This window comes from Pecten maximus, chromosome 6 (genome assembly GCF_902652985.1).
Source record: "Pecten maximus chromosome 6, xPecMax1.1, whole genome shotgun sequence".
NCBI classification, from domain to species: domain Eukaryota; kingdom Metazoa; phylum Mollusca; class Bivalvia; order Pectinida; family Pectinidae; genus Pecten; species Pecten maximus.
This window is the reverse complement of record NC_047020.1, coordinates 37,238,250-37,265,205: the sequence shown is the minus strand read 5'-3', so window position 1 is coordinate 37,265,205 and position 26,956 is coordinate 37,238,250. Positions and strand designations below refer to the sequence as shown.

The window sequence follows — 26,956 nt, the reverse complement described above, 5'->3', positions numbered from 1 at the left end:
CTTTGTAACTCTGGCTTGGATCTTCTAGGGATGAAACCCTGAAATGTAAGGACAGATCCATAAAGGACATCTGAACTAAGGGCTGTTCCAGGAAAACATATTATTGGATGATGGAAAGGCACTTTGAAATTAGGGGACCCACCTATAGAAGTGATTTAAAATTTCGATGACCCTACCACATTCCACTTTTTTGTGAACGGTACCCTGGTATAGAATCTGATCCAGTCTAGAATATTGCTGTTTAGCTAGAAGCTTTTTCGGATGAAGCTCAAGGAAGTTTGAATAGAATTAATTTTATTGTAAAAGATGGTACAAACACATCAAATACTCCCAACAACAGAATCAATTTATTTCAAATCCCACCAGCCCATAGGTGTGATTTTAATTTGAACCCACCCCACCAAAAGTAATTTATTAAAGTGCCCTTCCCCCGTCCCATGTTTGTTTTCCTGTAACAGCCATAAGGAAATTCTGTAACAGTTTGACCTATATTCAAGGCCAACATTTGCTGAAATACTGAGTGACTTCTGATCTAGTCAAGAACATTGTTGTTTAGCTAGAAGCTTTCTGGGATTAAGCCCAAGGATGTTTGAATCCCCCCCCCCCCCCCCCAAAAAAAAAAAAGACAGCTAGAGACAAGACAAAATTCTTTTTATTTGAAATGATTGTTGGACATTTCTTGCTTTTTGTTTTTTTAAGAAAAAGAAGAAAAAGAAAAAGGGGTCCGGCTCAGATTCAGATTCAGATTCAGATTCTGAAGAAGATGAGAATGGATCACCAAGCAAGGGTAGGAAGCAGATCCGCAAGATCAAATCTGACAAAAAATTGACAGATTCAACACGCAAAGCTGTCAAAGCAGAAGAAGAACGGCGAAAGAGAATTACAGAGAAGCAAAAGGAGGTAATATCACATCATTGCTAAGGATTTACCACTACATTTTACATTCAAACATGGTACAACATGAATGACTGTCTTGCATATTATCTCTTAATTGGTTCTTAAATTTTCAAATGATAATATTTGATGTCAACTGTACCTGCATATTTAATAATACAGTCAAAAGTGTCTAGGCATCACCCTGTATTTGTTTTACACTATCTAAAACATCAGTGTACTTTGCCCTGTTTGTTTGTCTAGTACATATAGAATTATGAAGTAATGATGTAAGGGAGGAAAGTCAGATATGAATGTTTCAAAAAGGTGACATATGCAAAGTACAGACATTTATTAGTCCCCTACTAGTGAAAATGGGAGGACTACAGGTTTTCTCCCTGTCTGTCAGTCCATCCACTCATTTTTCTGCACTTTTCTTAGCCATGCTTCAAGGTATTTCAGCATATTAAGTTCCAGTTTCAGGGTTTTTGGGTCAAGGTCACTGTTAATATCTTTTTAGCAGGGGGCCAGCAGGGAACATGTATTGCTTTAGCAATATATACCCAACATGCTTGTAATCATAGTTATTTTGATTTTTCTGCTTTCAGTTCAATCGTGTTGTGATGGAAGATGACCCATCATCACCCACCAAATGCCCTATTACAAAAAAACTGGTGTTGGAGTATGATAAAGAGACGAAGGAGCCAATGATAGAGGTTGATGAGAGGCTAGTCACTAAACTTAAACCCCATCAGGTCGAAGGTTGGTATTCCGTCTTAAGGCACCACAAGTTCACATTATTGTAATTCACAGTTGTCTTGGCCAAGTGCTGGGTGATAGTAATTCTCAGTTATCTTGACCAGGTGCTGGGTGATAGTAATTCTCAGTTATCTTGACCAGGTGCTGGGTGATAGTAATTCTCAGTTATCTTGACCAGGTGCTGGCAAAAATAATTCTCAGTTATCGTGACCAGGTGCTGGGTGATAGTAATTCTCAGTTATCTTGACCAAGTGCTGAGTGATAATAATTCTCATTTATCTTGATCAAGTGATAGTAATTCTCAGTTATCTTGACCAAGTGCTGAGTGATAATAATTCTCATTTATCTTGATCAAGTGATAGTAATTCTCAGTTATCTTGACCAAGTGCTGTGTGATTGTTGTCGATGTTCATGTTTAATCTATATTTAGATACTACCCCTACATTAAAACCTCTTTATATGGCTATGTGAAATGACAATATAGAAGTATATATAAGAATATATTTTGGTACATTGAAATTTAAAATGAATTAAGATATGATAAAAGTGAATGAGATGATATGATAAAAGTGAATGAGATGTCAGATGAAATAAGTGGCATTAAATCAAGGAAGCGTTAATAAAAACATGGCAAAACGTGAAAATAGCTATATTCTTTAATACATTATTGTATTTTACCTATTCCATTGATGTATGATATCATTTGATATGTTTCAGCTGCCCAGTTCATGTGGGACTGTACAATTGAGTCAGTTGACCGTTTGAAGGAGAAGGGAGCTGGCTGTATCCTTGCTCATTGTATGGGCTTGGGAAAGACTTTATCTGTAGGTTTTGTATGTTGGCAAGGAACTAGAGAATGTACCAAACTTTCAGACAGCAAATTACAAGATGAATATATTTAAAATTTATGCATTCCAAAGAGAATATTTATTTTAAAATTTGAAAAAGTTGGATATTTTTGTTACCTTGTACATCAGGAGATGTTGTTGGATTTGACAGTTTGTTAGACAAATTCTTACACTGGTCTATGTAAATGGCTGTATTTGAGATTTGTTCCCCTTTTTAGCGATTGTGTGGTCTTTATACCTAAATTCAAACAACAAGGTTAACATTACTGGCAAACACACAACAACAACAAAAAAACACACAAAAATGGTGTGGACTCAAAAAATAAATTGGTTTGACCCTGGGACCCCAAAAATTAACTACATGGAAAACTCTTGGCTTATATTCTTGATAATTTGTTGTAGTGAATTGCAAAATAAACATAAAAATATGCAATGACCTTCTTTATATTTGGGGAATTGGTCCTGTTGAAGCATGTCATATATAGTGATATTTGATGTATACTTTTATTTCATATAAAGGTGATAACATTTCTACATACCGTGATGAATCACTCGGACCAGACGGGTATCAAGAAGGCTCTGGTTGTAGGACCTCTCAATACAGTTCTTAACTGGCAAAATGAATTTGAAACATGGCTCAGTGGGGATTTAGGAGAAGAATTCTATGAGGTAAGTCAAAAGTTGCAATGACAGTATCTATCCATTTGCAAATCATGAAAAATAGCCACGTCCCAACTGCCCTGAGTAGGTCATAACTCCAAACCACTTTTGATATGTTAACTTCTTCATAGTAACATTGTACAGTGTTGAGAAGTTTTTTAAAGTCATTCGGTCCTGGACATCTATGAATTTACTTTTGGTCTGAAAAAGAAGGCAAATCCACTGTCTGTTGCCTTGAACAAATCATTGCCACTTACTGTTCACTGTTCCGTATATGGAGTTTCAGGGTATTTGGTTCAGGGTTAGTATTTTTAGCAGGGGCCGGTAGGGGACATGTATTGCTTTAGAAGTAAGCTGCATGCTTGTTTAGAGATTGACTTTAAATCTTCGGTGCACAAGTCCAAAGGCAGCTTTTCAAAGGTGATTTGCAGTGAAAAAGGTAGCTTTCCATGCATGTGCAAAGTATAGAAAACTTGTCTCATCCATACTGGCTAAAGGCATACTTGAGAAGTAAGAAAAATCAGACATAAGCAGTTCCCTGAAAGGATTTAAATTTTGATTAATTATTGAAGTTTAGTTTGTCTAGGTCTGTATGTAACCTGTATTAAATGATATTTGTCTGTTTTTTGCCAGGTTTTTGAGATCTCCAGTGTTAAACAGAATGTAGCGAGAGCTGACATGTTGAAACACTGGCACAAGAATGGAGGCGTTATGATCATGGGATATGAAATGTTCCGAAACCTTACACAAGGCAATCACTGCCGCAGTAAAAAGCTGAAACAAATATTTAGGGAAGCACTGGTGGATCCAGGTAAACGTTTTGTATTTTAATACTACTGCAATATGAATGGAGTGTCATTAAGGTTTTGTTTATTCCATTGGTTTGTGAATACTACATCTCTTTAAGAAGATTAATCCACAGAACTGACCATAATGTCCTATGTAGATCACTGGCTTACTAGTCCCCTACCAAGGATACTGGGGGGACTGTGGGTTTCCTGTCCTTTTGTCTTCTATACATATGTGTTTTAGAACAAAATTTATCAAGTGCTCTAGCGGCTTCATTTCTTGAGGGATTTTGATCAAACTTCATGCAATGATAAAGGACCATAATATCTCATACAAGTTCAAGTTTCGGGTTCAAGGTCACCGTTACTAATTTTAAGCGGGGCTGGTAGGTGACATATATTGTATTATTATACCTCATGTTTATAACAGTGCTTGTGATTAGCCAAACGCATCACATGGAAGGGGGATAAAACATCATATCTCCCTGAGGTGCGTGAGCCAGGGAGATAAATACCATATCTCCCTGGACCGCGTGCCCCCAAGGCAACCCCCACATTCTGTTGCGAGGAGTTGTCTTCCTTCCAGTCATTTACCAATGGCAGACGAACAGAAACGCAAACGTTTTCGTGCAGTCGAAGAAGCAGAAATAGATAAAATTCTGCAAAACAAGATTGCTCAGAACACGAAAATATCAACAAATGTACACGCCAACTGTTTCCAAGAGTTTCTAAACGAAACTGTCAATAACACCTTGACTTGGAATCGTATCAATTGAGCGACTGGGATCACAGGTGCTTGTGATAAAAATGATATTTCATATCTTCAGGTTATTTTTGAGTCATCATTACTGATTATTTTTCGGTATAATAAACAATTTATGGCCCTGGATGCAGGTAACATGAAGGTTTGTTTACCCTCAGCTCCCTCAGGAAATATGATACCTTCGGGTAAACAAACCTTCATATTACCCTGCATCCAGGGCCATAAATGCATAATAGTAATACCCAGGCAGTATATGTTCTGGAGAGACTTGATTAGGTTAAGCTTTAGATCCATTTGCATATAATTGATAGTTTGAAGAGATATGTTGGACACTTTTCAGTAACTTATCTGCATACATGTATAAGATAATATATTAGCTTTATAACTAAGCAGTGTGTCGCACAAACCAAATGACGTAACACTCTTCTGTGCTGTTTCATAGGTAAAATAAGTTGAGTACATATGGTACATACGCCTTTGGCTTTGAATAAAACAGGATTGCATTATGAAGTGTTAATACCTATGTAAAAATGCATCACAGGAATGGATTTTAAACTGTTTTGTCCTCTCCAGGCCCTGATGTCTGTGTGTGTGATGAGGGGCACATTCTTAAGAATGATGCTTCAGCCATTTCCAAAGCTATGAACCAGCTTGTGACCCTGAGGCGGATCGTCCTCACTGGAACTCCACTTCAGAACAATCTGATTGAATGTAAGTTGTATATTATCTACACTAAACAAAAACCAAATATGATTATATTTCAAATATAGGTTTATCTTAGATTTGTTTCTTCTTTCCAAGATCATTTCGTCATGTTGGAAAGCAGAGATGTTTTGGAAGTAAAAACTCTCATTTATAAAATGACAGTGCACGTGGTCAATAGCCTAATAATAATGTGGGTTTGAAATGTAAAAATTCATCTTATAAAGAAAATGGTAATGGTAAAGGAATAGATATTTACAACAGTATTTGTTTGGGCTGACCAATGATATAATATCTTCAACGAGGGAAGTAAATACAAACTGTAAGGACATTTTTCAGCATACTCGTCTAATAAAATTTTCATTTTGAAATATTATCTATACATTTCTCCAGTCATTCTATCCAAAAGCTATTGTCAGAACTTTTTGATTTTGTGCAGTAAATTTACTGTGGACGAATGTTTCTTTTATCCTTCAGACCATTGCATGGTAAACTTTGTGAAGCCTAATCTTCTAGGAACAAGGAAGGAGTTCTGTAATAGATTTGTAAATCCTATCGTCAATGGACAGTGTACAGACTCTTCATCTCATGATGTACGCCTCATGAAACGTCGGGCACACATAATCCACGAGAAACTTGCTGGATGTGTCCAGGTAAGAAAAGATCTTCTGTTGTATAAAGGATAAAAGTCACCCAACCCCTCTAAATACCTGCTAACCCTATCACTGGAATAGTTTGGGTTTCAAGCTAGAATTATAGATTAAGCAGTCGAGACTGAGCAGTATGAAAAATTTAAAAATATATACATGTAGTACTGGTCAGAAAAATTATCTGTGTTCGAAAAATGGACGATCTTTTTCGAAGACCCCACAAGCCATCAAATAACAAAACATACCGTATTTGACCTAATAAGGGCGCCCCTACCTTTTTTCAAGGAAATAAATCTTTGACTGAGTGTCAAAATGGTGTTCAAAAGTAATAATTCATGTGAAAAGTTTTGCTACTTTATGTGTTCAATATTCTTCATCAAATTAAGTAACTGGAACACAATTTTTCGCCATATTTTGTCTATTCCTATAGATGACATGTCAGTGCAAAGAGCACCCGAAACTAAACACACATACAAATAATAACTTACCATCTTTATTTGAAGATAAAGTAAAAGACTTCACTCTTGTTGATAAATAACTTTTGTTCAGAACAAAAAGCTAGTAAAAGATATTGTAAATCAATTATTAGGTCTAAGAAAACAATGTCTGATATGATCTGGGAAATCACCTGTGTCTATAAGTAGAACACAAAAGAGTTATATTTGAACATAAATGGTGGAACACACGTTCTCTGGTCTATTAGATCAGCTGGCATGGTTTACAAGTTTACAGGAATATTCAAGTGATGTTTAAGCTTAATATATGAAAATGAATAGATATCTTCATCTGGAATATTTTTATGACTGAATGTTTTACCGTTTCCACAGCCTTGGGTAGTCTGCTATAAGGTATAGTCTGTTTCATAAAACTTCAGAATAACTAATCTTAATAAGGGCGCCCCCACTGTCAATTACCCGCACCCTGCGCCCTAATTAGTTCAAATACGGTATTTAGTATTAGTATAAGAAATACAAGAAAATGGAGATTAACTCCCCACCACCCACCAAGTTTTAATAGAAGTGCCTTTCTCACAGACAATGTGTGGTACCCCTAAACAAAACCTTGATTGGGTTGATGTTTTACTGGAATAGCTCTTAGTCACTTACACGAGACTGAGATAGCTCAAAAGTGGACAGTAAACAGTATGTACCTCATTCGATTAAAGCATTGGGTATTCATCAAGGGATGACATCCTTTTTGTTACAATATTGAACTGTATATATTGGAAAATAAACAAAACTTACAATGTTTTGGTACAATGGTCATGTTATTGTTGCAGAGGAAAGACTACTCTGCCCTCACCAAGTTCCTATCGCCCAAATATGAGTATGTGATTTCCGTACGGCTGACTAAGGTCCAAATTGAACTGTACCAGAAGTATCTTGACAGAACTGGAAGTGCAAACAGTGTGATGGGCAAGGGAGCAAAACTGTTTTCTGACTACCAGGCTCTGATGAGGATCTGGACCCATCCCTGGGTTCTCAAGATGGACGAAGTCCGCCAGGAAAAAAAGGTATGACGGGCAGGCTCTGCTAGGCATTAAATGAATGCAGGAAAAGGGTCGAGAAGAAATTGAAATAGCCATTCAATTATTGAATTTAAAAAAAAAAAAAAAAACATGTTTTTATTCATTTTATTTTCACATCACAATTAAATACATACATCACAGTACATCATAACACAATTACCAACAACATTTACACTCTAAATTATATAATCACCAAAAACAATCGTAGGACCAGAATTTGGACAATATCTTATTTAGTAAATTTTGAATCATGAAGCATGTAGGTATATACATTTGTATCCATGAAGTATGATTGAATCTTTGTCCAACACCCGTATTGTGTGTTAACAAATTTTGTTATCTACTGCTTATTATTCAGTGACATTCACAATATAACATTTCAACATTCAGTTTTAAACCTAATTTCATTTTGGCAATCATTGGTCAAGGTTATAGGTCAAAAATCACCCCTGACCACCCAAAATAAAAAGCTTGCATATATGAACTTCAAGACCGATGTAATTGATAGAAGGGAGGGAGTATATCTATAAAAAGGTATGTCTTCACTGACATTGCCACACTGCTTTTATTTCAACATAAGGAAAAACAGTTGCAACGGAAATTGAAAAGAAAAAAGAAGGTATTTCATGTCGGATTAAAAAATGGAAAATTAGATTTTCAAGATAAAGTTGTGTTGCTTTCCTTTGTTACAGTCAAACTGTGTTATCTCAAACTCTGATTACTCAAAGATGCTGCTTAACTTGAGATAAAAATTCAGTTCCGACAATAAAAATTTCCTGCAAAATATACTTGGTTACCTCGAATACCGTTTTTCACAACCCTATGGCCACTGGCTTCGAGATAATGAGGTTTGACTGCATGTATTTCATTTTGTTATCTTTTCATGGTTGTTTACGAAACAGGTTTATTTCAATTTTTTGTACTGTAAATTCCTGCATATTATCCATTCTGGCAGAGCTTGCAAAAGACATATCCAGAAGTAAAAATTGCACAGCCCTCGGGCAGGATATTGCAGTACTATTTTCTGAAAACTACTAAAATATATTTAGGATTTGTAAACATTTCAAGCAATTTGTTGGTAATTTTTCATTGTGCGTCGTTCATAGACAGCTATATTAAAGATTTTCCTTTAACCTGACCTACTCTTTAACCTTGGCCACAGTATGTTAACCGTATGAGATAGGGCTTTCATATTTAACACGTTCCTTTTGACAAGATCTTTCCATTTGTGCTACATTTGCGGACCTGTGTACCTTGACTGTGACCTTTGAACTGCTTTTAAAAAACTATAGTGTTTAGAGTGAAATATCAAAAATAAAGTTTGAATGAAAAGGGGAATATTTCAAAGTAGGGAGACTTGGGAAAGTATGGCAAATGTATGATTGTTTATTAGCTAAGTTTAGGTTTTCCATTGAACCAATGTTGATTTAACAATGATTATGTTACTTAAATGCTTTCTGTGATGTCAAACTTGAAAACAAAATGAAAATAATAATTGATCAAGAAATAATGAAAATTCATGAAGTATACTTTAGTGGTGGGCCGATTATCGATTATAATCGAAAATTAATCGAAATTACCAAAATACAGCGACAATCGATTGTTAAATTCATAATCGATTAGTGAAATTTCCATTGAAAATATCTCTGGTAAAAAGTGCAGTGTTTCCGGAATAAGTGCTCTGTGTTGGTTTCTGTGTTAGTCACTGTTCCGGTCACGAAAACGCTTTACGCACATCATATACAGTTATAAAGCGTCTGTTTAACTCATACGCTTCAACAAAATGGAGGCACATGAGGCGGAATTATTCAACCACCCAGGCGCGAGTACCTCATTAGTATGGAAATATATTTGGATTTAAAAAAGTAAAAGAGGGGCCTCCAAATAAAGAAAACCTCGATATGAAGGTGGCAGGTTGCCGCCTTTCCTGGAAGTCATATGCTAACAAAGATAAGTTGACGTATTTTTTTTCTCCCGTATGATGGGGTATCAAGTGACTTGTTTCAGTTTCAATTTGAATTCACAATACATTTTTTCAAATATTCATAATACATTTAATAAATAACTCTGATTTACATACTATCCGATTATAATCGATAATCGATCGAAAGGGGCTCTCCGATTATGCCGATTAATCGATTATGAAAATCACATCCGATTCCCAACACCAGTTCTTCTACAGTTCATCTCTGGTTTGATAATCTGGAAGTAATATATTTACCAGGAAATTTGAGGATTTCTTCTCTATTTGGTTAAACTTAGGCCAAATGGGATGACGAGGATTCCTTTATTGAAGATGGTAGCACGAGTGAGGAAGACATAGGGTCGGAGGTCAGCAAGTCCAGTGACAGCGATAGTGATGTTGTGGCCATCAGCGACAACAGCAGCGGTGAGGATGATGGTGATAAGAAAACCCGAAGTAGCAAGGAGGCAGGAAGCTCTAAAGACACAAATGAGTGAGTTGGTGTACATAAATGTCTTTCACAATTGCATTCATTTATAAAATAACCAGAAAGAATTCAATTAGTTTAGAAACAGTCGAAGTATGCTGGTAACTATTGCTGTATTTTCTCTTGGTATTATTAAATCAATCGGGGCAAAAATAATAACAAACTCACACTCATCATTCAAAACTCATTTGAGCTGTTAATTGCTTTTCCGTATTTTCCAAAAAAAGGTACTGTATGGCTACTTCCTTTTGTTTGCGATTTACTTTCCCAAATTTCACAATAAAAACAAATAAGTAAAGAAAATTGCCACAAATTAACCCTTACCACGCTTATCACGGCATATGCCGTTCACAGTAAACTGGCCAGGGCTGCTAATCACGGCAAATGCCGTGTTTGTGTAACCTCTAGAATGTACCACCTTTTGCCGGTAAATGATACCCGGAACACATCTGGATTTATTCACATCTAATAAATACTCTATCTAGGTCTTCTTTGCGTTTGTTTTTCATGGGGGGTTGTATGTAAAAATTTCAAGATAATTACTGATAACCGCTGGTGGTGAGTCAGCATAATCTCCAAGTAAACAAACATGGCGGAGTCGGACATGTCAGATTCTTCCGATGGTGAGACTGGTGATTATTTCATGAATCTATTAAACTCAGATAGTGATATGGATGAATTTGAAGGGTTTGATCCTTTAGATGTTGTAAATGGAAACCTGATTGAAGATCGACAGGTTGAGATGGCTCAATCTAATAAAGATCGTGACCTTCTTGAGGATGCCGAGATTGGGTGGGGGAGGGAGGATACAGACCCAGTTATAGCCCCATTTACTGGGACATCTGGGATAACTGGAAATATCCCCCAGGACCCACAGCCACTTGAATTCTTCAATTTGTTGTTTGAAGATGATATGTGGACCACTCTTGCAACTCAAACTAATAAATATGCCAGGGCAAAGATAGCTGAAGGCCTTGCAGCTAATGCCCGTTTACAGCATTGGGTTGACGTCTCTGGAGATGAGATGAAGCTATTTATTAGCTTCATAACCATGGGGATCACTAGGAAGCCTGATATAGACTTCTACTGGTCAACAGATGTTATACTGAAGACACCATTATTTGGTGAAACGATGTCCAAAGACAGATTTCAGTTTATATTATCTAATCTACATCTTGTAGATAATGATGAGGATCAGGGTACAGACAGATTGTACAAAGTCAGGCCTTTCATCAGCATGGTGAAATCTTCATTTCAGGTATATGAACCTGAAGAAGAGCTTAGTTTTGATGAAGGCACCTGTCCCTTGAAAGGGAGAGTTAGGGTTCGTGTGTATAATCCTATGAAACCTAACAAATTTGGTATCAAGTTATACCAAATCAGTGAAGCCAGGAGTGGCTACTGTGTTAGGTTTGATGTCTATGATGGGTCTGAGGGATGTACCTCGTATGTTGAGGCTTTAGACCTGGACCCTGAGGAGCTATCAACTACAACTAAGGTGGTAGTAGGTCTTCTTTCTAGTTGTGGACTTTTACAAAAAGGTCACAAAGTTTATATGGACAATTATTATAATAGTCCTGAACTGTTCGAAGAATTAGAACTGTTGCAGACTTACGCTGCAGGAACAGTTCGGATCAACCGAAAAGGTATGCCCCGAGTGTTTGGTGTTGTGAAAAACCTAAAACCTGGTGAAGTAATTTTCAGACGTCGGGGTAACCTTTTGGCTGTGAAATATCATGACAAAAGGGATGTTCATGTTATTTCTACATTTCACAGAGCCACAATGTATGTGCTAGAACACCTGAACAGAAACAGGGATGTCATTAGGAAACCCACCGTGATTTCTGACTATTGTAAATTTATGGGTGGTGTTGATCTTACAGATCAAATTGCACAATATTATGAGGTTCTAAGAAAGTCTGTGAAATGGTGGAAAACATTATTTTTTCATCTGTTGAACCTTCTTCTTGTAAATGCTTATATTCTGCATAAGAAGTACGGTAACCCTTCCAGGCGGCAAACTCATATAATTTCAGGACAAGTATTGTCCGAGCCCTTATTGAGTCCGCCCCACAAGCTCCTCGTCCCAGTCGTCAAGCTGGGAGACGATGTGAGCCACTAAATAGGCTTTCTGGCAGACATTTCCCTGCATACATACCCTGTAAGGCTGGTGCTAAAAGGAAAAGACCTCTTCGTGATTGCAAAGCTTGTAATCCTGGGAAAGATCAACGAGATGGAGCCAAACGTAGACTGACGTCCTTCTACTGCCCTACCTGTGACATCGCATTATGTGTTCCAGAGTGTTTTGAGAAATACCATACTCATAAAGACTACAAGGCTGTTCTTCAGAATTAATTGTGTGAAAACAAAACTAATGTCCTAAACTCATATGACACAAGACGCAAAATGACAGTGTCTTTGTAACTACATGTATTACCTTACCTGTACACTACCTTTACCTGTGTTGATTACAATATCTTACCTGTTCATCAAAAAACATGTGGCCTACAATAACCAGTGTGAAAAAAGGCCATTTGCAGTTATATAGAAGTTTTTGAAGGAGTGAAAATTGATCATTTCATATGTCAGACAATGAACAAACATTATGGTTCTGTACCTTTAATTGCAAATTAATTTCACCTGTAACAGGTGTAATTACAACAGACAATGATTTAGTTTTCATGAATTTTGTTTATTTTGATTTTATATTGTCAATACTTCAATGAAATACTCAATATATTAAAAAGCTAGAAGTTATTTTAAAGTTTACACTTTTTTACTTACCTGTTGATTAACTTAATGTGACTTCAAATAAAAAAGTTATTACAGGTTGAACATCACAAATGCACATTTGCCTACTTAGGCAAAAAGAATGCAGCAGTGAGGCATATACTATAGTAATATAGCACAGCGTTGTAAGGGTTAAGATAGAGAGGACACCCTTTATAAGATGTACTGTACTGCACATCACATTTTTCTGGTGTTTTCGTGACATTTTGAGAGTGAAAAAGTGTTAGTCCCTGTACATTTTTCTATGATATTATATATTCATTGTCTTTTCTTAAGCCATTGTAGGACCATATGATGTTTATCTAATGACAACACATACTGATTGTCACCAATACAGTCTGGTTGCATTATGTATTTATTTGCAATTATATTCAATCATGTTTCTAATTGTGTAAACCTGAGGACTTACCTATATGTACATGCATAGGTTATACATGAACTGTTGTGTAGAGTGAAAGTCTTAACGTCCCTAACTTGTGATGCGGAAATCCTGAATTTTTGTAGCTGCAAAAGACAGTTTATTTACAGTCTTTGTCTCAAAATCAAGAAAATGAATTGATAATTCACACTTTGCTAATTATGTCCCTCTAAACTTTGTTTTGGGGAGATATTGTTTTTGCTCAGTTTCATAAAATAATTTCTTATTTCTTCCGCTGAGGAGGTTTCCAACATGTTTCTCCAAAAGCTTTGGGCGAAATCAAATGAAGATTTACATAGTGCATGACTGGCAGTGCGCAAGAGTATTTTCTTTTTTCGATCAGTCATCTGACAGGTCAGCTGTACCGAGGCCTATAATTGGTCAAAATTAAGATATTGTCCAGTTTTGATGAACTTGGTTTTTGGGTGTAGGGAGACACAAACTATGATGCAATATCAACTGATTCATTTACCTCTGTAGGAGACATTTAGAGATTATTGCTTGTTGATTGGTTGATTTCTCAATATTTTAGAGTCGCAGTCAACTCCAAAGGAGAAGTTGTGAAGAAGTGGACAACAAGATCAAGAGGGGGTGAAGGTGAATACCAGAATATTTCTCTTCTACTTGTGTTTGCTAAAAGATACTTGGTAGAACAGACTAAATGTTGACATATGGGTTAACAATTAAAGAAAACTAAAACTTTTAGGAATATCAAGTTATCGGCAAACATAATCAACTGGATGTCTTGCAGAAATTACATTGAGGTGGGGGGAGGGATTTTACATTATGATTTCATGATTTCAACTTTGTAGAGGGACATCCTGATTCCTTCTCAGTTTCATTACTGTATTTGACTACAAGTTTGCTTAGTCATAAATGAAACATTTGGGATTAGTTATTATTCTTAAAGGGGGGGAAAAGGAGAAAAAAAAAACAAACTTTTGGAAGCTGGGAAAAGGGCATAGTATGTAACTTTTGATATTGTTTAAAATGATACAACAGCTTGTTATTGTTTCAATCTGTCATAATTACTCTTTGCTGGCAATGTACTTATTTTTGAAAACATTGATAATATTTTCATTATGACAATTATTTACTTGCTGGTTTTACCCCAATTCTTTTTTTAACAATAAGTTGATTCTTCACCAAACCTTTAGAGATTACAACCTCCTGATATGGCTGCCATTTGCTGGCTTCTGATTCATTAAAACATTTTGAGCTATAAGTTTTGTTCTATTTAGTCCATCAAACTGAACCTTTGTAGGAAGTGTCAGTATAGGAACACACCTACGGTCAAATAAAAATGTTGACAAAAAAATGGCTGCCATATATGAGGCTTCTGATTGGTTGATAATGTCTGATTTTTATCAAAAATTTGATGTTGACAAGTAGGATGTCAGAAACACAATGCTAGCTTTCATGTTTTACTAAAGGCTGCTATTTGCTGGCTTCTAATTGGTTAAAATTCAGATGAACGATTTTGATGAAATTTGGTATGTAGGTATATTATGACACAATAAACATGCCAGACTTAACCTTTTAGATTTTAAAAAATAACTGTCATTTGCTGGTTTTCGATCGGGAAACGCTTAAAGAACAATATTACAGCTTCTGTTAACTTCATCACCGTGAAGCAACTGTATGGTTAGTTTTTGGGACTGGTGTAAGAGACACTGTCACAGTTAACTTATTGATTTTTATGCCCCTGCCATGTGTCGTGTCATAGCCCATCCAGATGCAATGTAACTAGCTTATCTAGCTATTCTGTGGTTCGGTATGTCAGGGGGGGGGGGGGGGGGGCATTTATGTCTTGTGACATTTTCTAGTTTTCTGCTAAGGATGCATTGTATTAGGAGTTAAATCACTGAAATGTATTGATCTCAGGAACTGAATGGGAAGGCATCATCAAAGCAGCCGAGGAGGAGGAAGAGGACCGTCCACTCACCACTGACTGGTGGGCCGATTACGTCACTGAGGAGGATGCGCATAGAATAGAGCTTAGTGGCAAACTTTCACTGCTGTTTGAGATCCTTCGTATGTCTGAGGAGATTGGTGATAAGGTGTAAGTACAGATTATTTATTTATTGTAATGTTTATAAAGTACCGTATCTGTCCATGTTTAACCTAAAATCAGCTTGGGGAGCACTTATTTGTGAACCACTCTTAAGCTTACTGATTTAATTTTTTTTTTCTTTTGTGGGGGGGGGGGGGATAGGGGATACATATAGTGTTAGTTTAATACCCACCTTAGAGAGTCATAACACCCAAGTTCTACACCTGATGACATTCTTGTAGTCATCGGTCAAGTTTAAAGGGTCAAAGGTTTTGTCCTTGACTCCCTACTGCACAGGAGTAGGATGGGTTTTTTCTCCTCGTTTAATAGTTCAGGATATGTAAAGCTGATTATATATGTGAAGTGTAATCTAATTGCATAGATACTTGACTTTGTTGAAATAGAAATGTCGGGTAATTTGTCCCCTACTGGTGAAATGGGGGGGGGGGGGGGGGTGTTATAGAGGTTTCCTCCTCATCGATCTGTTGTCCGTTAGTCGGTCCACTCAGTTTTCCATACTTTTTTCAGTATGAGTAGCTACAGATCAAGTTTGACCTTATAGGGTTTTTTGGTCAAGGTCAAGATCACTGTTACTATTTTTAGCTGGGGCTGGTAAGGGACATGTAGTGCTTTAGCTTGCTTGTTGTCGACAAACATGATGTATAATACAATGGTTGTCTCATTTGCCTATACATTTTTCAGGTTGGTGTTCAGTCAGAGTCTGTTATCGTTAGACCTGATAGAAGATTTCCTGGAACATATAGACAAGAAACACCAAGAGGAAACTGAGGAAAAAGAGAGGAAGAGAAAGGAAGCTGAAGAAGAGAAAAACAAAAATGATAGTGAGGAGAAAGAAAAAGAGGAGAAGGAGGAAGAGGAGAAAAATGACGAGGAAAAGGAGAAAAATGATGAGGAAAAATCTGAAGAGACTACAGTAAATATTTTGATTAGTATTGCTGCTTGGCATGTGCTTTACTTCGTCTTGAAACAACAAACTGTTTTAAAGTTAAATACAGGCATGAACATCTTCAGCTTAATATCTTAATTTAGACTTTTCCTATATGTTTAAATGTTAACGTAAAAAGCTTCCATGAAAACATTCTCATAAATTTTATTAGTCCCCTACCAGTGAAATTTGGGTGACAATAGTTTTACTTTACGTCCGTCTTGTACATTTGTATATACGTATGTACCCAATGTCAAAAGTTTGTCAGCACTTTAGCAGCTTCATTTTAGTCAAACTTCACACAAGGACCATAATATATCGGACAAGTTCGAGTTTCAGTGTTTTTATACCCCAGCAACGAAGTTAGGGGGGTATACTGGAATCAGGTTGTCCGTCCGTCTGTCTGTAGACGCATTTTGTCCGGACAACTCCTCCTAAACCGATGGGCCAATTCCGATGAAACTTCACACAAATATTATTGATCATGTGTAGATGTGCATGCCACTTTATTTTTCTAAAATTATGGTTGCTATGGCAACTGGTCACTATAAACAGGTTTTCCAATAAGAACCATAACTTTAAGGTTGTCCGGACAACTCCTCCTAAACTAAATGGCCAATTTCAATGAAACTTCACACAAATATAGAGGACCATGTGTAGATGTGCATGCCACTTTCTTTTTTTTTCAAAATTATGGTTGCTATGGCAACTGGTCACTATAAACAGGTTTTCTGATAAGAACCATAACTTTAAGTTTGTCTGGACAACTCCTCCTAAACCGAAGGGCCAATTTCAATGAAACTTCACACAAATATAGAGGACCATGTGTAGATGTGCATGCCACTTTATTTTTCTCAAAATTATGGTTGCTATGGCAACTGGTCACTATAAACAAGTTTTCCAATAAGAACCATAACTTTAAGGTTGTCCGGACAACTCCTCCTAAACTAAATGGCCAATTTCAATGAAACTTCAAACAAATATAGAGGACCATGTGTAGATGTGCATGCCACTTTCTTTTTCTCAAAATTATGGTTGCTATTGCAACTGGTCACTATAAACAGGTTTTCCAATAAGAACCATAACTTTAAGGTTGTCCGGACAACTCCTCCTAAACTAAATGGCCAATTTCAATGAAACTTCACACAAATATAGAGGACCATGTGTAGATGTGCATGCCAGTTTCTTTTTTTTCAAAATTATGGTTGCTATGGCAACTGGTTACTATAAACAGGTTTTCTGATAAGAACCATAACTTTAAGGTTGTCCGGACAACTCCTCCTAAACTAAATGGCCAATTTCAATGAAACTTCACACAAATATAGAGGACCATGTGTAGATGTGCATGCCACTTTCTTTTTCTCAAAATTATGGTTGTTATGGCAACTGGTCACTATATTACTGGGTTATCTTAGTTAGCCTCTAATTAACAGTTCCTATTCACCATTGACTCGTGCAGATTGCGGGGGTATTAGTCAGCCATCCTGGCGACAGTTCTAGATAGGTCAAGGTCACTTACTGTTTTAGCGGGGGCCAGTAGGGGACATGTGTTTCTTTAGTTGTACCCAGTATGCTTGTTTCTTACTTGTTCTTACCCTGTCAGAGCTGACCTCACTCTTTTAAATAGGTCGAAAGATGCTTCAATTTTACATGTCAGAACAAATGGCAGTAAGACATTTTCACATCCATTCTTGACATTTCAATTAAGCAGAAAAGATAGCACTATAAGAAATTTAATGACAAAATTTTACTTGAAGCCTGAAGAAAGTGTGTTTGGTAAACAATGGACAAAAGGAGCTGACTATTTCCGTATGGATGGATCAACGAGTGCTCAGCACAGAAAAGAGTTGGCGACATCCTTCAATGACCCAGAAAACTACAGGTAAAAACAGGTATCAATTTTCACCCTCTGAGAAACTACAAGGTGCTAGAACAAAAAATCTAGCATCGCCCTTCAGTGGCCCAGAAAAATACAGGTAAAAACTCGGTATCAATTTTCACCCTCTGAGAAACTACAAGGTGCTAGAACAAAAAATCTAGCATCGCCCTTCAGTGGCCCAGGAAACTATAGGTAAAAACTTGGTATCAATTTTCACCCTTTGAGACACAAGGTGCTAGAAAAAACAAATTCAGCATCGCCCTTCAGTGGCCCAGGAAAATACTAGTACAGTAAGATAGAGCTTCAAACTTGTGCAACCTCAGATAAGATCAGTGATGTGTTGTTTGGTTCTTTGGTTTGTGTTTCTCAAGAAGCTCATGAGATCACAGATCATCCTGTGCTGTCTGAGATCACAGATCATCCTGTGCTGTCTGAGATCACAGATCATCCTGTGATGTTAAGGTCGTGTCCTTGTCTTGGATAATATGCAACATGGTCCACCTGTATGATATCTAGTGGGTTAGCCACAGGCTGCATGGTGACTGCATTTCAAAATGACCATAGCCATTCACAGGGCAATAAACTAGCAACTTCAACTTTATTATAAAGTAACCCAGGTGTTGAGACATACGGTGGGTTTTACATAGCAATTTTAGCTTGATGTAACAACTTTAATTTGCACTGACTGATAAATAGTACTTTGAAGAATAGTGACTTAAATGTAGAATCATATGGAGTGTTGTTACATTATCATTGCAATTCAAACATGTTTCATTGGCTGATGACTTTCCTGTTTCTCTTGATCAGGAATTGAATAGATTTAGGAAGAGAAAGGTATTGAGTCTACCTTGATTTTAGATATGAAATATAACCATCATCTTTTTTACTAACTATTTGTGTTTTTTCAGGGCAAGGCTGTTCATCATTTCCACCAAGGCTGGTGGTTTGGGAATCAATCTTGTTGCGGCTAACAGGGTCATCATATTTGATGCGTCGTGGAATCCTTCCAATGATGTACAGTCTGTGTTCCGTGTGTACAGATTTGGGCAAACTAAGCCAGTGTACATCTACAGATTCCTAGCACAGGTATGAATGTAACATTCCTAATAAAAAAAATACGGCAAGAAAGATCATAACTGTTGATCATTAAATAAATTTTCATGGTAAATTGGTAGGTTTCGGGTTGCACTGATTATGATCGTAATAAGATACTGTAAAGGTGCATAGTTTCGTGATAATCCGATTTTATTGCTTTTCGGCCTTAAAGCATTGCGCTAATTATATATTTTCTGTGTGCTTTTCCTACAGAGAATATGGAAATGTGCTTATTTCTTCATTATGCTAATTCGTTATATTTTCAAAGTGTGCAAAAATTAACATGTTTACGGTAGTTGAAATTTTAAGTCATTATAAGTCATTTCCAAGATAATTTTGTGAGAAAATTCAAGGGAATTTTACTTGTACTTTTTGCAAAATATCTCTAAAATGCTACATTCATAAAGTGCTAGCTCACCATCATCAGACAGCGAGTTATTAGGTCATCCAACAGGAAGGTAAAGGATGTCCAATAGCCATTGTGTTCTGTCTGTTATATAGGGTAATTGTTTTCCCATTTCAAACTTCTTCCGAAGTTCAACAAGTGGGATTCAACTCAAACTTGCCTGAAGTGATCCTGAGATGGTTCTGATCAAATATTGTTATTTCCAAGTCAAAAATCTAAAATGACCGCCATGATCAGCAGTACCACTATACTAGTTACTGAGTATATATACAATAGAAATCGGGTCTTTAAAAGTCATATGACAGTTAAGGCCCATGGGCCTCTTGTTTAATCACCCTTCTGCCATTGTCCCTCCATCAGTAAACACTTTTTCTCAAGAATGTCTTGATTGATCATACTCGGATATCATATGTAGGTTTCTTTGGGCCCTACTTGTGCTTGCTCAATTTGGTGACCTAAACGGAAAAACAAACAATGGCCAATATGCAGTCATCTTGGATTTAATTACTTTAAAATTGTTATCACTTTTTTTCAAACATTTCTTCTTTAGGTCTTTCTTAGAATCCCCTTGTTATAAAATGATTAAGAGGAAGGGAAAGTAAAGAAATATTAGTCTTATATAGAACCAGTAAAGATAATTCAATAGTAGGTGCCAGGATCCATCTGAAATCTCTTGTAAATATGCAAAAAAAAGACTTGTACTGTAATTTGTGGTCACTCTACAGGGCACCATGGAGGAGAAGATTTATGAACGGCAGGTAACCAAGCAGTCCCTGTCTCAACGTGTGGTAGATGAACATCAGATAGAGCGTCACTTCACCTCTCATGACCTCCAGGTCCTCTACACCTTCAAACCTGACCGCTTAGATGATCCAAACAGGGAGGAGAGACCAACACCAGAATTACCCCAGGTACTTATTGATGCTAGAGTGGCTGAGTGGTTAAGGTGTCCCGACACTTTATCACTAGCCCTCCACCTCTAGGTGGCGAGTTTGAAACCCAGTTGGGGCAGTTGCCTGGTACTGACCATAGGTCGGTGGTTTTTTTCTGGGTATTCCGGCTTTCCTCCACCTCCAAAACCAGGCTCGTCCATACATGACCTTGGCTGTTAATAGGACATTGAACAAAAACAAACAAACAATTATTGATGCTAGTGTTAGAGATTATTGAGTATTGCAGAGGTAGGTTGAATACATTGCAATAGAGTATATACGAACCGTACTGGGGACACACTATTATCCCCCTCCCAACGAAGTTGGCGGGGTTCCATCTGTCTGTCCAGTTTGATGAAACTTGCTTGGTAGACTTATAACCTAAACCCCTCGCTCAAGTTCAATTATCGTCATATTCCACGCATATTTAATGAGGCTGCTGTGACCTGATTGGCTGATTTCTTTCTGCACAATATCTTGTGAAGGAATGATTTTGATGAAACTTTCCTGGTAGACGTGTTATTTATTATGTTGATTACTTTCACAAGGACTTGATGACTGAACACAAATACATGAAATGATTCTAAATGCTATGACTTGCCTCATTTTTTTAATAGAAGAAAAAACACCTCCCTCTTTCATAACTTTTGAAAAAAAATTGGCCTGAGAAACTAATGATTTAATTTTTTTGGCCTTATGCAGTTAAGTGATTTGTTTTTACATACAGCATATGTTGATACTCGACCATGTTAAAACCTTTGTAGGACCACATGCTTGCCGAGATGCTCCAGAGTCACAAGGAATGGATCTGCTCTTATCACAAACACGACTCCCTGCTGGAGAACCAGATCAGCGAGGAGCTTACTGAAGAAGAGAGGCAGGCAGCCTGGAAAGAGTTTGAGGATGAGAAGAAGGGCATCATGAACAATGTCCGCCAGCAGTTCATGGGTTAGTAAATCACTAATTTTGGCACACTTAAATTTCATCATATAACAGACTTAACATATAGATTGGCACACCCATAATGCTTTTTGGTTAAAAAATATACAGCAATAAATTGGAACTGCAATTTTTTTAGCTCGCCTGCCCAAAGGGCAGTTGAACTTTATGCCATGGTGCCACATCAAGTGTCAATTTTTTCCTTGAAACAACTTCTCAATAACCAAGAGGTCCAGCTGAAATTGGGCCTGTACCATGCCTGGGTGAAGTGCTGCAAAGTTTATTAAAATGAATAATTATAACCTTGACCTACATTCAAGGTCACAGGAGTCAAATAAGTTAAAATATTTTACAACAAAATTTATTGATATGAATAAACCTAGCCTGCTCTGATATTTGAATAAAGTGGTAATCAGCTTTAGTATCTGCATAAATGACATTGCTCAACTTCAAAGTTGCTCTAGAAGCAGATGAGCGACACAGGCTCATTGGGCATCTTGTTAAATAATTATAACTGTTCCAAAATGATACATCTTGGAGGTTATTCAGAGACCTCGAACCCCTTAAATATTAAAACATATTTAGTACAGAATCGTAGAAAAATTGGCCTTTACCCCAACATCCATCAAATTTGTGCTTTCTTACCCCTCCCACACAAATGATTCCGAAATTGCCCTTAACAGACGTTAAGAATTTGTTTGTGTTTTAGGTATGAACAATATGCCAGGAATGCCTCCAGGGATAAACCCTAACATCAACATGAACATGCTAATTCAGCAAGGCCTCCGGCTCCCACAGATGGGTGGAGGAATGCCTGGCTCCAACATGCCATTCAACCAACAGAACTTGCTCCAGTTGGTTCAGGATATGAAGACACGGGTAGGTTGTTCCACAAGTAAACGTACAGATGTGTCTGTTTGGGTCAGCATCGGTCAGTAAATGTACAGACATGCCTGTTTGGGTCAGCATCGGTCAGTAAATGTACAAACATGCCTGTTTGGGTCAGCATTGGTCAGTAAATGTACAGACATGCCTGTTTGGGTCAGCATCGGTCAGTAAATGTACAAACATGCATTTTGGGTCAGCATCGGTCAGTTAATGTACAGCCATGCCTGTATTGGTCAGCATTGGTCATCAAGTGAATAAGAAATAAAAAATATTTGACCCACCTAAGTTGGTAGGGGATATAGACAGATTCCTGTTTGTCCATTCAACTGTAGACTTTAAGATTTTAATGATCCATTACACTATTTCATTACATTTTGCTGGATGGTGTTTGCATCATACTAATGTATTTGTGCTTTATTGGTTGGTTTCATCATTACACAGTATATTTATGCTTTGTTCATTGGTTACAGTTCCCACATCTGCCTGAGGACCAGTTGACGGCCAGAGTACAGGGGGTCATACGTCACATCATCACCAGTCAGTACATGCAGCAGCAGGAAATGCAGAAACGACAGGTGAGATTGTGTACATCATAGGCATTGCTTTTATAAAGAGTTAAGGCACCTGTCTTGTAGTGGAGAGAACAGAATTTTTTGTCAGATAATAGAGATTTCAGACTTCTTCGTTTTGGATGGTAGATATTTCAGAAATCTTTGTTTTACACGATAGAGATTTCAGAACTCTTTGTTTTAGATAGTAGAGATTTCAGAACTCTTTGTTTTAAAGAGTTGATATTTCAGAACTCTTTGTTTTAGAGAGTAGAGATTTCAGAAAATTTGTTTTATATACAGGTAGAGATTTCAGAAATCTGTGTTTTATTAGTGTATAAAGTACCTAATTCTTGTATACAACTGAAGAGAAGATGTCTTTTTGAAGTCAATTACAGATATGATCTGAATCTGAATAACAAAATTTGTTTTGGATTGTAGAATTATGATAGACCTGTTGTGTTAAAAAGTATGCAAAAATTTTACTGTTGTAGCTGATAGTTCACAAAGCTGTCCGTTAGCTTGTAGATGTTGCAGAAATTCTTTCTATTAGCATTTAGAGATTATGGAAATCTTACATAGTTTGGAGTACAACAAACATTGTTTTGTCGTAGCCAGCATATATTACAGATAACTGTTTTGTGTTGTAGCTTGTCGTAGCCAGCATTTATGACGGATAACTGTTTTGTGTTGTAGCTTGCCGTAGCAAGCATATATTACAGATAACTGTTTTGTGTTGTAGCTTGCCGTAGCCAGCATTTATGACGGATAACTGTTTTGTGTTGTAGCTTGCCGTAGCCAGCATATATTACAGATAACTGTTTTGTGTTGTAGCTTGAGCAAAGAGAAATGCAGCACCAACAACAGCTTCATCAGATCCAAGCCCAGATCCAGCGCCAACAACAACAACTGAATGCACACCAGAGGATGTCCGGTCAGCAAGGTCACATGCCCAACAGAAGATAATCATGGTTCACATAGGCTACAGATACTGTCATGTTTACATAAACGCTGTGTGACTCGGACACGTTGGATATGGGTCACAACTAGATGATTAACTTATAAACTGTGAAGGAACAACAGATTGACGGAGGACGTGTTGTTCTCAAATATTTTATTATGTTAAGTGTGTCAGTCTGGTTAACTTAAAACTTTGCTTGTATGGTAATTTATTCTTGTTCCTCCTTTGTTCTGAACATCCGAGGTTATAAATTAAGGTTATAGATATTTTTGTAATGTTGAAAGCAAACCTTGGCAAGATGTTGTTAAGCAGACTTTGATCCCTATATTAACTTTTTACCTGATGTGGCAATATTTGTTCCTTTGTTCTAGTCTATGTCATTTTTTAACCCTTAAAAACTTACTTTTTTTCTTCTAACAATCAGTGTGATTTATTAAAATAAAAACAAAATACTAAATGAGACTAGTGTGATCATGAACACAAATCAGAAGGGGAGATAACTCAACATTGGAAATAATAGATTTTGGTAAATCTTTGGTCGGTCTGCATCAGCAGATATTTCCAGCAAATTTTATAATAATTTTCCATCTAGTCACAGTTTGAATCCTAGTCATTCGTAATATTTAACTACATTTTGGATTCTGGACACGTAAATTGTATGGGTGGCCATAGTGAAGTGTGACTGGCGGTTATATATTTTTTAAAATATTTAACATTGAATTTTTTAAGCGATTTGACTTTTTCCATCGCTTCTGCTGTAAATTGCCAACAATACCTATACACAACTTTAGACACCAACTATGTATAACATTTGTGATTGGATCAGAACAGATTTACTAAGGTAATATATGTACAACAATATTTTGTTTGAACTGACCAGAGGTTTACCATCTCCTTGGTCACATAATTTGCTGTAAGAATTGAAGGTTAACAGTTTAAATTAAGTGTTTTATTGTAATTCCTTTCAATCCTGATTTACTGGAAGCCTTATGTTGTCACTTGATTCTAAGTAAGCCTAATTGGAAACATTTTAAATCAGTTGTTTCAGCTGATTTCAAATGGTATCCAGAAAATCATAATGTGATTAACATTGTCAGTTTCATTATCATTTCAATATTGAGGATATGAATTGGACACTTTTGTTGTAAACTACATTTGTAGTTATGTAAATGCCTTTTTTTCTGTTTTGTATATTTTACATAGCTTTCATTGTTAATTAAGTGGTCAAGATTTCCAAATTACTGAATGAACATCAATAAAAAAAAGTGTGTAACCCGGACTCACCTTCTTCCTCCTTACAAACACTTGGTATGAGCTCATGATTATAATGTTTGTTTTAAAGATCTTAACAGAGCATAAGATTATAATCTTTTGCACCTGTGTAGAATGTGGTTGTACATCGATTGTAGTTATATATGATACTGGTTAAGACATTGGGAACAGTCCATTCAGATCGCTCACATTACTGTATACTAAGATATTTTAGTGGTAATCCTATTTTAGCAATTTCTGCGAAGGAAAGAATCCTGCTAAATCAGGATTACACTAATTGTAGTTTCTGTTCATTTATTTTCTGTGGCATGTATTTTGGCAGCCCCGATTCATCATGGCGCTGGTTTTTGATTCGGTCATTCACTAAAATTTGAGTGTGCCAAAATAAGTATTTATATCCTCTTACTTTTCCTTGTTGACTGTGATCAGATAGAAAGGAAGGATTTGCATGTGGTAAGTTGAGAATGGGATGACGGGTAATTCTGCTGTTGGTATTGGTTTGGAAAGGGAAGTGTGTCGTATGTGCAGGTCACGTAGCTAGAACTAATGTTGTAATATTAAGATATTTGGCATGATTTCTTGTATGTGTCGGTGCTTTGGTTTTGTAGTGCTTTGTGAAGTCACCGAGACGTTCCATAGCATAGCATTGTTTGATGTACAAAAACTGTTTGATGTACAAAAACATTAGGTTGCAGTGATCATTTGGTCTAATTTGTACTTTACAAAAGAGTAATAGATATTGTATCCAGGGTACACCTGGTCATATGGAAAATACACAAAAAAATACAGAGTGGACATTTTATCATAATATTAAATTCTGTTGAATCCCATAAAATTATTATGGTAAACACACAATATGTGGAAGAAATACACTATCCAGGCGTTCATTTTTTTTTTTTTTTTTTTTAAATATGCTGATATATATTATATCAAACAAAATCAGTGTATAGTTTTAATATGGAATTCAAAGAAAGTAAAACCCACTTTCAAACAGCATTCCTTCAATTTTGTTTTCTATAATGAGTCAAGAATGTAATAAGGGAAATTTGCAGTAGCTAAAGGCATTTTTTCTGTTCATCAAAAAGGAAATAATATTCCTGACAAATTTTCATTATACTAGAGTTAATATAATGAAAGACGTGCAATGATGTTAATTTATATTGTAGGTTAATATTAAAAGTAAGAAGAATGCATTCGGCAAGTTCTTACTGGTTTATTAATTTTGTGATCATCATTTTGATTTTAATCCAATTTCCCAGAACATTTCATTTTAGGCTGATTTTGAAATTAAAACAAATTAAACTAATTTCAAATTAATATTTTATTTGTTTGCGCATGTACATTGTATTTATATGCTTTGATTATGTATAGTCCACAAATAAAATTGGTATTTAAAACACAATCATTTGTTTGTTCAGTTTTTAGCCTACCATCTAGTGATGGTAGGCTATTGAAATCGACCAAGTCCATCCATTACCAATCATTGCTATTGCTATTTCTTTAGAAGTACTGAATGGATATCTCTCAAACTTAACATTAGGTCCCCTTGGTCCCTGCTAGTGCCCATTTAATTTTTGAGTTTGGTCGCAAAAACGAAACTGCCAGACACGTGGCCCCTTGAATATTGACAGTTGGATGTTACCAATGTTTCTTGAGAACTGGAAGGATATTATTCAAACGTCACAAGTAGCCTTCCCTTGGTCCCTAGCTGTGCCCATTCAATTTTGAATAAGATCACGAAAACAAAATGGCCAACAGGCAGCCATCTTTGATTTTGACAGTTCAATTGTGTTTTCTCTATTTCTCCG

General features: G+C 36.5%; 1 protein-coding gene across 2 annotated transcripts in view; it reads left to right on the top strand.

Moving 5' to 3' along the window:
* The window catches only part of LOC117329690 (transcriptional regulator ATRX-like), a 42,237-nt gene extending 16,305 nt beyond the window's left edge, over positions 1-25,932 (top strand). For both annotated transcript variants that reach the window (XM_033887766.1, XM_033887764.1), the window contains exons 13-31: positions 700-900; positions 1,482-1,635; positions 2,350-2,456; positions 3,000-3,149; positions 3,774-3,951; positions 5,265-5,402; positions 5,871-6,046; positions 7,323-7,556; positions 9,834-10,027; positions 13,762-13,826; positions 15,114-15,291; positions 15,985-16,216; positions 17,986-18,110; positions 19,016-19,193; positions 20,334-20,519; positions 21,305-21,488; positions 22,189-22,358; positions 22,838-22,942; positions 23,750-25,932. In XM_033887766.1, coding sequence (XP_033743657.1) covers positions 700-900; positions 1,482-1,635; positions 2,350-2,456; positions 3,000-3,149; positions 3,774-3,951; positions 5,265-5,402; positions 5,871-6,046; positions 7,323-7,556; positions 9,834-10,027; positions 13,762-13,826; positions 15,114-15,291; positions 15,985-16,216; positions 17,986-18,110; positions 19,016-19,193; positions 20,334-20,519; positions 21,305-21,488; positions 22,189-22,358; positions 22,838-22,942; positions 23,750-23,881 — 3,087 coding nt within the window. In that variant the 3' untranslated portion in view covers positions 23,882-25,932. The remainder of the gene's footprint in view (positions 1-699; positions 901-1,481; positions 1,636-2,349; positions 2,457-2,999; positions 3,150-3,773; positions 3,952-5,264; positions 5,403-5,870; positions 6,047-7,322; positions 7,557-9,833; positions 10,028-13,761; positions 13,827-15,113; positions 15,292-15,984; positions 16,217-17,985; positions 18,111-19,015; positions 19,194-20,333; positions 20,520-21,304; positions 21,489-22,188; positions 22,359-22,837; positions 22,943-23,749) is intronic.
* The last annotated feature ends 1,024 nt before the right edge of the window (positions 25,933-26,956 follow it).